Raw genomic sequence first — 15,174 nt, 5'->3', positions numbered from 1 at the left:
CTTTCAGAGATAGAACCTCACTAGACATCAATTCACAGACCAAATTATAAACAATTACAGGTTAAGTGGTAGTTCAAAATACTAAAACAGGGGTGTGTGGGTGGCTCAGTCAGATAAACATCGGTCTTCAGCTCATGATCCCAGTCCTGGGATAGAGCCCTACATAGGGCCCTCTCTCTGCCCACCACCCCCTCTGCTTGTGCTGTCAAATCTTAAAACACTAAGACAACAGAATAAAAATTATAAGCTCCTGTATAACTATCTTGATAATTCTACCTGCTCCAGTAAGTGTGGTTTTTGCTTTCTCTGATCCCTACCATGAGTATGTAAAAACCTCAAATTTCTATCTTGAAGGCACAGAAAATTTCCAAGTGCCTGTAGTCATCCTTTTCTATTAATCTCCATGCCCATGCTGATTTCTGCCTCTGACCTTTCATTTATTCTGCCTTTACATTGCAAATTTATCATTTGTTGTTATAGGTACTATTTTTCCTGAGAGCTACCTACTCCTTCACTTAGCCCTTTATGGCTCTCCAATCCAGAAGTTTCTCTTCTGAACCCCTAGGTGTGCATCATATGCCAGACACTGGGTTGAGAGCTTGACATAAATGTATCTAAATGTTAATGGATACCAAAGAAACCATAGAACGAAATGAGTAGTTGATCCAATCTTCCTACTTTCTCTCTAGCAAATAGTTTCATTCTCTACACACAGGAGGCAAACTACATGCCGGATGCCAAAATAGCAGTTATAATAAGCAAGAGATTGGAGACTGGGCTTCAAGATGCTAGAATCTAAAATTATGTTAATATTGCCGTACGTACACTGGTTGAACATAGTACAGATTATCTCTTTATTGAAGATGTAAAAACATAAATGATCTCTAAACAGCTGATACATATAGCATCCAATTCAAAAGGTAATGGTTCTATGTGTAGATCTCAATTTCTTACCTGTTCTTTAACAAAGTTGTTATTCCCCAAAGGCTTATTGTCTTGAGTATCCTTTTGGTATTTTAATATTTTGTATATTTTCATATAAATGATGTGTTAGACTATTTAGAGATACTTATCAATTAGGACATACTGAGCATTCTTTCTAAATGTAATAGCTAACATCTGCACTGTTGGTGTATTTGAGATGGTATTACTGATTTTTATAGAAAACCTTTTTTGTTAGCACAACTGTAAATTCTTATTGCTATTTAAAAATTTAAATCCATATTTTAAAATTTTTCATTTACATGAACAATATCACAACTAATACATATTCTGTCATCAGCAGTTAAGTAGAGCTGTGTTCTTATCACAAGTGTTTTCTCTAGGACAGAATACGGAATCAGTAAGTAAAAACTTTTGTCTTATTTTATTCAATATACTTGAAATAATCATTCACAAATTTAACCTATCTTTAAAAATAGGCCCTACTTATTTTAGTATAATCCCATTTATGTACAAAAGAAACCCTTTACATATTCACACTTAGGTAAGTGCACAGAAAAAAACCATAAAAGGATATATATTATTAAATGCAAACACTGATAACCTTTGGGAGGGTAATGTGAGGAGAGATTGTAACTTTTTATTACATGTATTTCAGTAGGTTTGAGTTTTTCACACAAACATGTATTTATGGATTACTTCTAAAATTATTTTTTTAAAAGGCCTAATGGGGACCAGCTAAACCATATTTTCTGTTCACCGTCTGCATATTAACGCTTGTTTCAAGGAGCTCTAAAGTCTTCAGTAATTTCCAATTCTATTTTGCTTGCCCCATTTACTTAGTAAACTCTTTTCCTCACTTGTAGTATAAGTTAGTTCCAGTTCAGTGCATTAGAAGTGTAAATGAAAGTGGTGTCACACTACAACCCACTGTTCAAACTCAGGAACTCAAAAGATATGGGTAAGTTTTTAGAGCTCTTGCTACATATAGTATCCAAAATTGCCCCCCGCCCCCAATCAAATAGGTTTAGATCATGTCCTCTACATTCAAACATGGAGGTGAGTATATTTGGTACCAAGAGGTACTTTACATTGCTATCTGGGGACTTGTTTGCATTAATGTTGCCTGTAGGAAAGCGGCTTACTCTCCTTGGCTGCCCATTAGAAATCTGTGGAAGTTTAAAATTACATAGATGCTTAGGGCATCAACTCTAAAGATTTTGAGCCTATACTTTTAAAGGAAGCAAATATTCTTTAAAATCCTTTTCCTAAATCTTGATCAGTGATTGTACAATTGTGTAAAGAATGTTACTTTGAGAATTATAGAATATAGAATTTTATGGAATACTAAAACTGAGTAATTCATAGTAAAGTTAGGGTTTTTTCTGGTGGAGGGGGGGAAGGGTGTTGAAATGACTTTTGATATTCAAAAGATATTCAAAAGCACCAAAAACACTGTAAACAATGCTTAAGTTGGGAACATGGCCATTTTCCAAACAGTGGTGTTTTATAGTAGTAGATCCTCTTCCTTTGAAAGTCTCAACACCCTGAAAACCTAGTGCAAAGACTGAAAACAAATAACAAATATAATCCTGATGTTTATTTATCAAATTTCTTTAGTGGAATCTTCGACCGGCTTTTAAAATAAGGGCAGTTTCATTATAGAGGAATATTTGGCAAACACTAAGTACAGAAAGCTTTTTCAAGATTTTTAAAAGGGGGTAACACTGGTCAGCATTTGGTACATGAATTTGATAACACCTACTGAAAATCTTCCCATACATCATGAAAACTTGGGAGGTAATTTGTGTAGCTTGAAATGTCTTCATTTTAGAATGTTATACATAAAAAGGGCCTTATCAAGAACAGAAAAATGCATTTTCTGTGTTCAGACTGTAATTTACAACACAACTGGCTTTTGATGTTACATTAAGTAAATTATACTTCAAGCTCCAGAGTATGTGGGGCATAAAACCTGATTAAAGTTTTATATGACAAAAATCCCAATAAATGTTTCCTTTAAGAAATGGCTTTTCAATATTCTGATTCGGCTTTTCAATATTCTGATTCAGTCTAGTCATCCAAGAAAAAGTAGTTTCCACTCTTCTTTTGTTCTACATCCTAAAAAATAGAGAACAACAAAATCAACACCATTCTCCTGTATGCTGAGGGTAGACGTTCACCCACAGTATTGGTTAGTAGTGTTTACAACAGCACCTCTACAACCACCTCTGCACTCACTGTCTGCATCTGGATATTCCTGGATCCACTAAATCAAAGACAAGACTAGGACCTCTGTTACTTATCCTTACCACCAGAAAACTTCCCTTAGTCCACCTCAAGCAAAGCCCCTTTATATAAAATGCCTTACTTATGTAAAATTTTGCTATATAAAATACTATTTTCAGCTAAACTATTAAATTCCATTTTCATCATTTTGACTTTATTTACTTATTTTTTAAAGATTTTATTTGACAGAGATCACAAATAGGCAGAGAGGCAGGCAGAGAGAGGAGGAAGCAGGCTCCCCACTGAGCAGAGAGCCCGACTCGGGGCTTGATCCCAGGACCCCGGGATCATGAACTGACCCGAAGGCAGAGGCTTTAACCCACTGAGCCACCCAGGCGCCCCTCATCATTTTGACTTTAACAAGCCTCTTGTCCAGAAGGTTAACACTGTCAGTTTGAGAACTATTACACCAAGTGCATATAAAAGTATTTTTTCCCAGTACTGTTCATAGTCTGGCCAGTAATGATCCATCTACCTATCTGCCTAGAGTTTCCTATTTAGGATCAAGGTATGACGACTAAGATGAGTGGGCACAGAGAAATGATGACTAGGTATATCTGGGGCCAGAACCATGGGTTTCTACACAAGAAAAAGACAAATATAACATTTTAACACTTTGGAAGGAATTCTTAGGAAAATTAAGCTGTGCATAAGTGTTGTAGAATTTAATTCCTCTTTTCTACTTAATACGATTTTTAAAACAAAACTTTTCAAGTCAGAACTTGTAACTTCATTATCCTGACCAGACAGTAAAACAATTTTTAAACAAAATACACAGCAAAGTCTAAAGACATCAATACACTGTGTCAGCCTTTTAAGAATACATGATGTGGGGCACCTGGGTGGCTCTGCGGGTTAAAGCCTTTGCCTTCGGCTCAGGTCATGATCTCAGTGTCCTGGGATGGAGCCCTGAATCAGGCTCTCTGCTCAGCAGGGAGCCTGCTTCCCCCTCTCTCTCTGCCGGCCTCTCTGCCTACTTATGATCTCTGTCGAGTAAATAAATAAAATTAAAAAAAAAAAAAAAAAAAAGAATACATGATGTATACTGATTGACCTGGTCTCTGCTTTCTCTAAGGTTATAGTTTACTAGCAAAGCTAGAGTACAAGTATGAAAATAATAAAATCTAGTAAATGCTAGTATTAAGGACAAGAGCTAGAGGGCCATGAAACATAAGCATTTTACATAGGCACCACAGGAGACAAAAATACAGAAATTTTTTTTATAGTTAATTCACTTTTTTTTCCTGAGTGGCCAACAAATTACTGCTTTCTTAAAAAACTATTGCACACACTCCATTAATTGTAGGGGGCATAATAACTTTATATATCACAAAGAAAGGAAAATATTGCCAATTAAACTGACAAAATGTTTTTCCATTGTGTAGAAGTTTATGCTCATTGAAGGAGCGTATTTGGATTTGTAAAATATTTTAATCAGGTGTTGGCTGCTCTGTGTGCAATAGAAGAAAAATAGATAAGAGAAAGTGGTCATGGTTTTCTGTAAAAACTTCCTGGTTATTTTTATTTATTTATTTTTTTAAAAAAGATTTTATTTATTTATTTGACAGAGAGAGATCACAAGTAGGCAGAGAGGCAGGCAGAGAGAGAGAGAGAGGAGGAAACAGGCTCCCTGCTGAGCAGAGAGCCCGATGCAGGACTCGATCCCAGGACCCTGAGATCATGACCTGAGCCAAAGGCAGCGGCTTAACCCACTGAGCCACCCAGGCGCCCTTTCTGAAGATATTTAAAATGGCAATTAAACTCAACACAGGCAGTACAGTAGTGGGGGTACAGCTCCAAGATAACATCAACAGGTCGGAGTTTGTGTAGCAAAAGCAACTGCATCATTATTGCCTACCAGAATGAAGGATACCATCAGATATTCAGGTGAAAAATATGAATCTTAGAATTAACGAAGTGACAATTTTTTTTTTTAATGAAACAGCTTTCCAATATGAAACATTCCTTCCGATTATTTATTGTAAGAAATTATCCATGATTTAAGAGTTTTCCTACCTACCTTAATTGAATTGAGTTTGTTTATTCTTGGCCTATAGTTGTTTGGATCTCTTCTGAATGTAATTTCAAGCTGAGACAAAAATTTATTCATGCCAGCCAAAAGGGTTTGAGGACTAGAGGAAAAATAAGACATCAATTGTGATTAAAATTAATCCCACAAATTTCACTACATTTTGGGATGAAGAGCAGCATGGTTCCCTCATAGTTCCCCAATCATAAGTTCTCTATGTAATAGTATAATCATAGCATATTATAAATTCTATGCTCAGAAGGGTCTTTGCTTGGACTGTTTAGTTTATTTGGCTATATTTGTGTGTAAAACAAACCCAGTTTAAACTATGTTTCTGATCTGGAAAAAGAAACATTTAAGAAATACTACTTTAGAAAAACAAAACTACTGTAGAAAAACAGTAGATTTTTTAGGATTTAAGATTAATTAGGAAATTACAGAATTTCCAATCTGACATTTTCAGGGGAGTAGAGAATCTAATAGAAAAGGTAATATGAACATCAGAAATTGGGCACTGGAGGGAATTTGTACAGCACAAAGGATTATACTTTGTAACTCCTTTTTCAATTTCTATGCTTTATTCATTTTTTTTACCCAAACTAATTCTTAAATCATACTAAACTGCATCATACTTGTGGAACATTTTAAACGTTTTTGTAAATATAAAGGATTGTTGTTTGAATTCAATAAGCTTTCTATAGTCTATGAAACTTCCCTCTCAAAGAAATATGTTAATTATCAATTGGTAAAAACTTTTAAATGAAAACAAAGGAATTTGGGGAAGTTAAGTTCTTTAATTTTTTGGATGAATTATTCAAATAGCAACTCCATTCCTCCCTCTTTAATATCAGAAACATGTTGCAATCACATGAAATTGCTACTTTCATAGGAAAAAGATGGGGGCATATCAGTAATTCTGTATGTTTCAAACTAACATAAGGTTGTAGTATTAAAAAGTATAAAAAAATTCTCATTACACTGATTTGAATGTTAGACTTCTCTATATGACAAATGCTCTCATTTAAGCCAATAAAGAAAAAGAAAAAAGGGGAAATGGTAAAATCATTCATTTTGTCTCTGTTGTAGATCAGTACCAGATATTTGGGATCCACTGTGAGCATTACCACCAGCAGCGTAAGTTGGGCAAATCAAGTAACCTATGAGCATCCTGTTTTCTTTATCTGCTGTATAGCACATCAATGGTTTTCAGGGAATCAAAATCCTAATCTGTTTTGAAAATCCAAATAATGAAGTAGACAGAAATTAACTTGCAGGAAAAAGTGAGCAGCCCAGAGCTCTGCATGCTTATCTCCCTGGGTCAGGAGTTCTAAGGTCTGAACACTAGTTTTTCCAGTCCCAACCAGTATATATTCAACATGAATAATCATGCAAGTCACAATCATTCCTAGAATTACTGGCTACCTCTTTAAAAATTAAAATGGTATGGTAAGTGTTTATAAGCTTAAAGGAAAATTTTGAGTAATAACTTTAAGAGCTTACAAATAGGATTGAATGTTTCAGAAAATAATTTTACCTGTTTGCGACTGTGTTCTTAGATGGAATGCCATCAAAAACGATGACTCGATCTGCTAGATAGGTTGCCATAATGAAGTCATGTTCTACAACAAAGGCTGTCTTCTTAGCATGGAGTATGAAACTAAAATACATGAATTTGAAAATGTTTCCAGTTTTCTGTTACCAACTATTCAAATGCTGTAGTAAGCACTGTTGTATGCCAGTGCACATAATTAAAACTAATACTCTTACTGGCAGGACATTACCGTTTGACAACTCGAGCTGCCATCAATCTTTGCTCAGAATCCAAATACGCAGATGGTTCATCAATTAAATAGACATCAGCAGGCTTGCCCAGACAAAGTGCCAATGCCACTCGCTGCAGTTCACCACCAGATAACGTCTGCACCTATTTGGAGAAGAAGTTTAGCAAACTATGTAGAGACATACAAAGTTTAAAATACAATAAAAATCAGAGTATGTACTTCTTGATCGATGATGTTTTCAATCTGCAGAGGCTTCATCACATCGGTCACGAATTGTGGATGAGTGTAAGCATCTCTTATCTTCTCATGTAGCAACTGTCGAACACTTCCCTGTTTTTAGTGAGAAAAGTATTGAACTTTTATTTCAGTACAGAACTCCTCTGATGATCAATCTAAGCTCCAGAGCCAAAAAAATATATCAATTTGCCACCCACAGATATATTTTTATGCTTATTCATCATCTATAGCATGTTCTGAAATTTTTATGTTAAAAACCCATCATGTCCAATAATTTAAAAAAGCATCTTAAAATCTGAAAGTAGAAAATGATGACTGTTTCAAGAAAGATTATCATTTGAGAATAGGAATAATTCTCAAGGTCAGCATGGGTATCAAGTACCCTCTGGCAATCAGAAAGATAACACAAAATGCCTAACATGATGGGGATGAATCTTAAGATGTCCTGTGCTTGTTGTTTTAGAAGAGGGCGGAGTCTGAGAACTTAGAAGCTAAGCTTATATAAAGTATCAAAAATAAAATTCTTATTGTAAGCTATCTCAAATAGGCCTGACAAAGTGGTACTGAGTACAAGTACCATAGTCCCAATTTCATGGATATACCACACTGTTTACCCATTCATCAGTTAATAGACATTGAGATGGTTTTCCACTTTCTGACTATTATGAATAATGCATTTGTGTGCAAATTTTTGTGTTGAGAAAGGTCTTCATTTCTCCTGGGTATGTGTAATTAGGAGTGGAAATGCTGGTTCATATGTAACTCTATGCTAATCATATGAGGAACTGTCAAGTTTTTTTTAAAGTGGCTCTTATACCATAACATCTTGCATTCCCATCAGCAATGCATGAGGTTTCAGTTTATCCATACTTTTACCAATACTTATTACTGTCTTTTTAAGTCATCCTAGGGGGTATGTAGTATCTCACTGTAGTTTTACTTGCACTTTCCTAATAACTGATGGTGCTGAGCATCTTTACATGCTTATTTGGACATTTGTACATTTTCTTTGAAAAAAATGACTATTCATTTTTTGATCCATTTTTAAACTGAGTTCTAACAGTTCTTTATATATTCTGGATATAAGTACCTTATTATTCAATAATTTGCAAGAGTATTCTCTTATCTTGTAGGTGGCCTTTTAGTTTTTTGCTCATGTTATATGCAGCATAAAACACATATTAAATGTCAGGTTTTTTGTCTGTTTGTTTTTTTCTTAAGTAAGCTCTACACCCAACAAGAGGCTTGAAATCATGGCCTCAAGATAAAGACTAACATGTTCTACTGACTGAGCCAGCCAGATGCCCCCACATTAGTAGGTTTTTATTTTGGAAAAAGATGTCAAAGAGATTTTAGAAGCATTTCCTAACACTGGAATCAAGGACTGACATCTTGATGCTACTCTTTAGCCACTTTTGGTAAAACTATACAGAAAATAATCTAAAAAATTTTGATACAGTGAAAGATTAAAACTCTGTGTGTGTGTGTGTGTATAAACTTTCCTTTAATAATCAAATAACAGAATTGTTACTCACAGTTGATTTGGGACTGATTTTCTGTGGCTTATAACTGACATTTAGAACCGGCACTTCTCCTGTAAAATAATGCAAATAAAGAAGACACTAAGAATTACCCATATCTTCAAAGTTTCCGATGTGTATGACAGAGTAAAAACAGTCAACAATATACAACAGTACCTCCTTCATCAGGCTTAAGTCTTCCAGCAAGCATTCTGATAAATGTTGTTTTACCAGTACCTGCCAACACAACATACAACAAACAGACTTGAAAAATGGTTCACATTTATAGTAAGTCACTATGTACACTCTTGGGTTTTAATAAGAAATTAGTTTTAAAGATATATAATAACATTACCAAATTCTGAAGGTTATACAGAAAAATACTCAAAGCTTTCACGAATCACTTTGAATGTATCAACTGAAACTAAATGGGAAGATATAATAGACTAATAAATCTTATTAATAACCATTTTAATAAATGGTAGATCTATGAAATACAAGTCTTGGGTTAGTTTTTGAAATAATTCTTTAACTAAAATACCAACACACTTTATTGTTAAGGGGTATAGTATTGTTATGATTGAGTTATCCTTTTAAGTCCGTTATATGAAATACTTAGTCAAATGCAAGCCAGTTCAAATTTCCTCCATCAGTTAATGACTGATACATTGCAAAATCCTCCCAGGGAATTTCTAGAGATTTTTTTTTTTTTTTTTTTTTTTTATTTAAAGATTTTTTTATTTATTTATTTGACAGAGAGAGATCACAAGTAGGCAGAGAGGCAGGCAGAGAGAGAGGAGGAAGCAGGCTCCCCGCCGAGCAGAGAGCCCGATGCGGGCCTCGATCCCAGGACCCTGAGATCATGACCCGAGCCGAAGGCAGCAGCTCAACCCACTGAGCCACCCAGGCGCCCAATTTCTAGAGATTTATAAGCTCTAAGTATACAATTAAAATCTTGTGGGTTTTTTTTTTTTTTTTAACTCCTTCGAATCTTGAAAGCAATACAAGACTTTTTGTACTCAAATTCAACTCACAGCTCTATTTATGACAGCAATGTAATACTGAGAATTTAGGTCATAAAACTATTTACAAAGATGAGCCTGAATTTAAAATGAGAGCTCAAATGGAGAAATGTCAAGAAAAAACTAGATTGTTTTTGGATTATCTATTTTGTCCTATCAATTTATACAGAGAAAAACTAGCTTGGTAAAAAAAAAAATCTTATTTTCACCACAGGTTATGAAACAAAATACGTAAAATATAAACTTGATTGAATGACAATATTAAATCGTACAAAATCACAAAATGTGAACTACACTGAAAAATGTATGGGTTGAGCATAGATCCCAGACCTACAATTGAGTCAGTTTTTCATGAAGTAGCTAAAACTAAGTTACTGGATAAACAGAATAGACTTTCTTTCCTTTTTTTTACTTCTTTTAAAGATTTTATTTATTTGACAGAGATCATAAGCAGGCAGACAGAGAGAGGGAAGCAGGCTCCCTGCTGAGCAGAGAGCCTGATGCAGGGTTCAATTCCAGGACCCCGAGATCACGACCCAAGCCAAAGGCAGAGGCTTAACCCACTGAACCCCCCCAGGCTCCCCACAGAACAGACTTTCAAATAAAGTGAGTTAAGAAAAACTTACCATTTTCCCCCAACATCACCATGATTTCAGAATCTGTAAACTCTCCGGCTACAATTGCTAGCTCAAACTCTCCCATCTTTTTCTTCATTCCAGGATATTTATACATACACATCTTTTTAACTTCTTCTTCATTTGCTGTCTCAGCCACTTTAAAAACAAGTGATGCATCTCTGAATCTCAAGTTTTCTGTCGGAACGTAGCCATCCAAAAAAATGTTTATGCCTGTTGGAGTCAATGACAACAGATTAGTAAAGATTAGTAAAGATCAAGTAAAGACTAGTTTTTCTCCACAGCAAGAAATTATCACATAAAAGCAAAACCCTAGGTTCTCTTGGGAGCAATCTAAGCACAGATTTCAAAATTTTGTGGATTTGTGGTAACATGCAGTGATACCATGGTGTTTTATGTATCTAATGCAAGTTGAAATAACCTATGCATATATATTTGTCTATATACACAAAGCATATCTCTTATGATGTGACTTATGTAAGGTTTTTTTTCCATTAGGTTTTATGCAAAAGAATATGGTGGCATTTCTGCTGTATTTTTAAATCACAACTTCTAATTTCTCTGAAAAAAAAAAATGACAGTTAAAAATGGAATATTTTCAGACATAAAATGATATAATTTGGGGAATAATTCTTTAAATAAAGTTATGAGTATGCATTTTCACATGAGATCTAGATACCACAAACAGAAGTTATAATATATACTGCATTTTTTCAAATTAATTTTGCAGGTTTGTAATATATTTACAAGCTTCATTTAACGAACAGACTTCATTTAACCTTTTTTTTTGGCTTCACTGTACAAAAATAAACACTTTTTTTTCCTAAAGCTTTTATTTATTTATTTGACAAAGAGATCACAAGTAGGCAGAGAGAGAGAGAGGGGGGAGCAGGCTCCCTGCTGATCCCAGGGCCCTGAGATCATGACCTGAGCCAAAGGCAGAAGCTCAACCCACTGAGCCACCTAGGCACCCCAACACTATTATTTAAACATCTTTTAGTAAAAGAAAGAAAACATACTATACATGAGGATCCCTCCAAACTGTTAAGATCCACAACGGCAGACACAGAAATGAAAAAGTGGGTTATTTGGGAAAATGAAAAGATCTGTTTTCACTGTTTCCTATATTTAAGATAATAAGAGAAAGACAGTAGCTCAAGCCTGGAAGATCTTGAAAGAAAGCCTAGGCGGTTACTCATATCCTCTAGAATTGAGAGCCATTATCAGGGGGGTCTACAGCCTCAGCCTAGAACACAGGTATTCCAGTATTTGCTGAAAGAACGAATGAAAGATCTTGCCAAAAGTCAGAGTGGTTTTTTTTTTATCTTAAAACTAAAGATTATAAATGTGAGGATAAAAAAATTAAAACCAAAAATTAAATAGGAATATAAATTTGAAGGAAATCTTAGTGGCCACTTAATCCAGATACTTAATTTATCAGATAAGGGAACAGAGGCTCAGAAAAGTGTGACTGTGCAAAAAAACATCAACAAACCAGCCTTTCCATTTCCACTGCAATGTCTATCTTGTCAATTTAAGACAGTTCAAGCCATAACTGCCTTTACAGTTATACAGTTCAGAGAAAGCTTTTACACACATATATATGGCATCAATTTCAGTATTCACAGAAAGCAGAAAATAAGTTCTAATTTACTTGGATTGTTTTAACAGATGGGGAACTTCAAAAACTTCACCAGGAACCATTTCCTAAAATGGTATAGCTTTTAGACATGGCATTTATAACCAGAATTGTGAAGAGTGAATGCCACCTGCTTATGTCATTATCAACACAATTCTAGACCTACTCCATGGTGTAGAGTCGGTACTCAATAAGTACTTGCTAAATTGAGCAGAATAAAAAATTAATAACTTTTTAATATCAGTTGTGAGATTGCCCAGTTTTCTTTCCAGTAGTCTGTCTCTTAAGAAAACTGGGCAATCTCACAACTTTTTCCTTAACATATGCATATATTTATATCAAATGTACACATAGATAAGTGACAGCAATTCCTTCATCTTATCTTAATCTAAAAACTTTATGTACTTTTTATAAACTAAAAAGCTACCACTACCTTTTTATGCAAAGTGCATGTTATAATATAAATTCCTTTTTTCCAAAGTTTCTTAGGTATCTCAAAAGTTATCTCTTTGAAGAGATCACTTTAAAAAAAAAAAAAGAGCCTGCTCAACCTAAAGACTACATGAGTAATTCCTCTTGTAAAATATGGTATTTTTTCGAAGTATGACATAGGTAGTCCATTTGGGTGTTCCTAATTATTCTAGACTGACAGCTGAAGGCACACCTAAGAAAGATGAAATATAAAGTAAAAGAGGAAGAAGAAATCAGTGGAAGGAAATGGCAAAGAAATTAAAAGGAAAAAGGCATACTAGGTAGAGAATGCACTGACATTTGTTTCAGGGGATACTGAGTAGTAGGTTAGTTTTTACTTTTGCCTAACTTGATTAGGTAGAGAAGAGATATGGAAAAGAGAGGCCAGACAGTCCCTCTTTCTTGAAAGTAGAAAGAATAAATAAAACTATACTTACGAAGCTATTTTACTATCTTATTTTAAGAATACTTACTAAACTACCTTATTAGGCCTTTTACAAACTTAAGATACAGATTACAGATAAATTTGAAACATGAAAACAAGATGAGCACTAAATAAATTTTAAGTTTCACTACTGGTATCGGGCTTTCGAAGATAAAGATGACAAATACCACAATGAAGCTGTAGAAGCCAAAATATAATAACTTTTAAGACTGCAAAGAGTGAAACTGAGAAAACATTTCTACCCCCTGACAGAAAATTCTCCAAAATGAAATGTTGTGAATAATAACTAATGGCTGCAACCTCATATATATACATTCTGTTGAGTGATTAAATTCCATTAAGACTGAAGTCTGGGATAAATATTAGAGTAACATATAACTACTTAATATCAACAATAATACATTTTCTAAGCATTAGAGTTAAAGAATACAGCATTGTGGAAATAGTTTTTCAAGTTACCTTCTCTTACACTAAAAGGCATAGTGACAACACCATAAGCACTTGGTACGCCATATAAACAGCAGATGAAGTCAGAGAGATAGTCTAATACACTTAGATCATGCTCCACCACAATGATATATCTGCAAATCAATATAGATTTTTATTTTTAAATGTAACATAACATATAATGAAATTAAAATTATATTTAATTACATTTAAATTCTTAGAACAGTATAAATGTCAGGAAAACAGACATGTTAAAAAAAATTAAATGCAGAGACCATATTAAGTAAAGCCTTAAAACATTTTCTTTAAAATAAGACTCATTATCAGTCTTCTGTTTTAAATTATTTTCCTAAACTAAAAGGAAGGGGAAAAAAAATAATAGGAAACAATTTATGGATACATGAAATAAATGTGTTTCGCCAATAAAGAACACATTTTTAAATAATGTGTTTATTTAACACTTTGGCAAGCCGAAACAATTACAATAGACTTAAATCTGATGTAGCCTAAACTCTTGACTATGCTATTCGTCTTACCGATTAAGCCCTTCTAGTTGTCCTGTCCCACATGCTAGCTGCATTAGGAGATGCAGAGAACAGGATGACAGAAAGCTTAACTGGAGAATTTTCAAATTAGTTGGGAAAAACAAGGGATAGACACAAAACATTACCAAAAAAAGTATACACCCAAGCATGTTCTCTAGATACAAAGTCTAGTGAAGGTCGGAAAGGAAAAAGGTGTATACTGCAGGCCTATGTAAGTGGGATGGGATAGGATGTGACTTTTGAAGTGGTAGGGAACAGTACTGCTAGTGTACAAACTATCAGGCAAATAAAAGTCATGACACTTTTATGCAGCATTTTATTCCTATTTGAGTTAGTTTAAAATGTTAAAAAAGCAATGTCCTACATACATCTCAAATTCCAACTTGTTTCCTACACAAGTAAAAATTTTCCACATTTGCATTAATTGAGTCATTACTCCTGTTTTTAAAAAAAAAAGCACTAATTTTATTCCCAATGATAAACTGTTTAAATTCTCAAGTCTGTCAACTCTTTCTCAACAATGTCTCATGTATTATGTATTCATTTTGTTCCTTTCTTTTTCTGCCTAAACCCTTGCTCAGGCTCTCAAATCAATATTGCTATGGACTTTTAACAAACCTCATTTTTTTCAGGTTCCCAGATATGGCTCTCAGTTGCAAATAAAACAAATTAACATACTAAGACTTTCTTTCAAGAGTTTCCAAAACTTCAGGTACTACTTCTTAGTATTAGGCACACTAAAAAATGGATCTTTGTTTACGGAATAATCTACTTTTCCATTTCTGTGTGTCTAAGGACTGTTTCTTATCGTAAATGGTCTTCTGTTTAAATCTTCACCTGCTGAAATCTTACTCAACCCTGTAAGGTCCATCACAATTCTACCTACTGTATAACCTCCTAATATGCAAATGAGCTTTCCGCAACTCTTGAAACTTTCTCACTCTGAACTGTTATTTGGATTTTACTATTTTTGAGTATTTCTACAACTTGTTCCTAAATTTTATGAAGTGAGACTACATAGTATATTTTAGTACCTCTATGATTTTTAGTCTTGTGATATGTACCAAAGTGATGTTTAATAAAGTTACTGAATGACGAAGAACTTGGATTTATGCTAAATTGGCAATGGGGAAAAATGTTCAGTTCTTTTTTTTTTTTTTTTTTTAAGATTT

At 34.1% G+C, this 15,174-nt stretch overlaps 1 protein-coding gene across 1 annotated transcript in view; it reads right to left on the bottom strand.

The window, feature by feature from the left end:
• Positions 1 to 830: 830 nt before the first annotated feature.
• ABCE1 (ATP binding cassette subfamily E member 1) overlaps positions 831 to 15,174 on the bottom strand; it is a 33,760-nt gene continuing 19,416 nt past the window's right edge. Inside the window, exons 10-18 of the mRNA XM_059373164.1 lie at positions 13,470 to 13,591; positions 10,447 to 10,668; positions 8,976 to 9,035; positions 8,814 to 8,872; positions 7,261 to 7,371; positions 7,042 to 7,184; positions 6,795 to 6,917; positions 5,252 to 5,363; positions 831 to 3,063 (exon numbers count right to left, since the gene is read on the bottom strand). Of these exons, the coding sequence (XP_059229147.1) occupies positions 3,016 to 3,063; positions 5,252 to 5,363; positions 6,795 to 6,917; positions 7,042 to 7,184; positions 7,261 to 7,371; positions 8,814 to 8,872; positions 8,976 to 9,035; positions 10,447 to 10,668; positions 13,470 to 13,591 (1,000 nt within the window). The 3' untranslated portion in view covers positions 831 to 3,015. The remainder of the gene's footprint in view (positions 3,064 to 5,251; positions 5,364 to 6,794; positions 6,918 to 7,041; positions 7,185 to 7,260; positions 7,372 to 8,813; positions 8,873 to 8,975; positions 9,036 to 10,446; positions 10,669 to 13,469; positions 13,592 to 15,174) is intronic.

Source organism: Mustela nigripes, chromosome 1 (assembly GCF_022355385.1).
Source record: "Mustela nigripes isolate SB6536 chromosome 1, MUSNIG.SB6536, whole genome shotgun sequence".
Classification (NCBI taxonomy): Eukaryota; Metazoa; Chordata; class Mammalia; order Carnivora; family Mustelidae; genus Mustela; species Mustela nigripes.
This window is presented reverse-complemented; position numbering and strand designations above follow the sequence as displayed.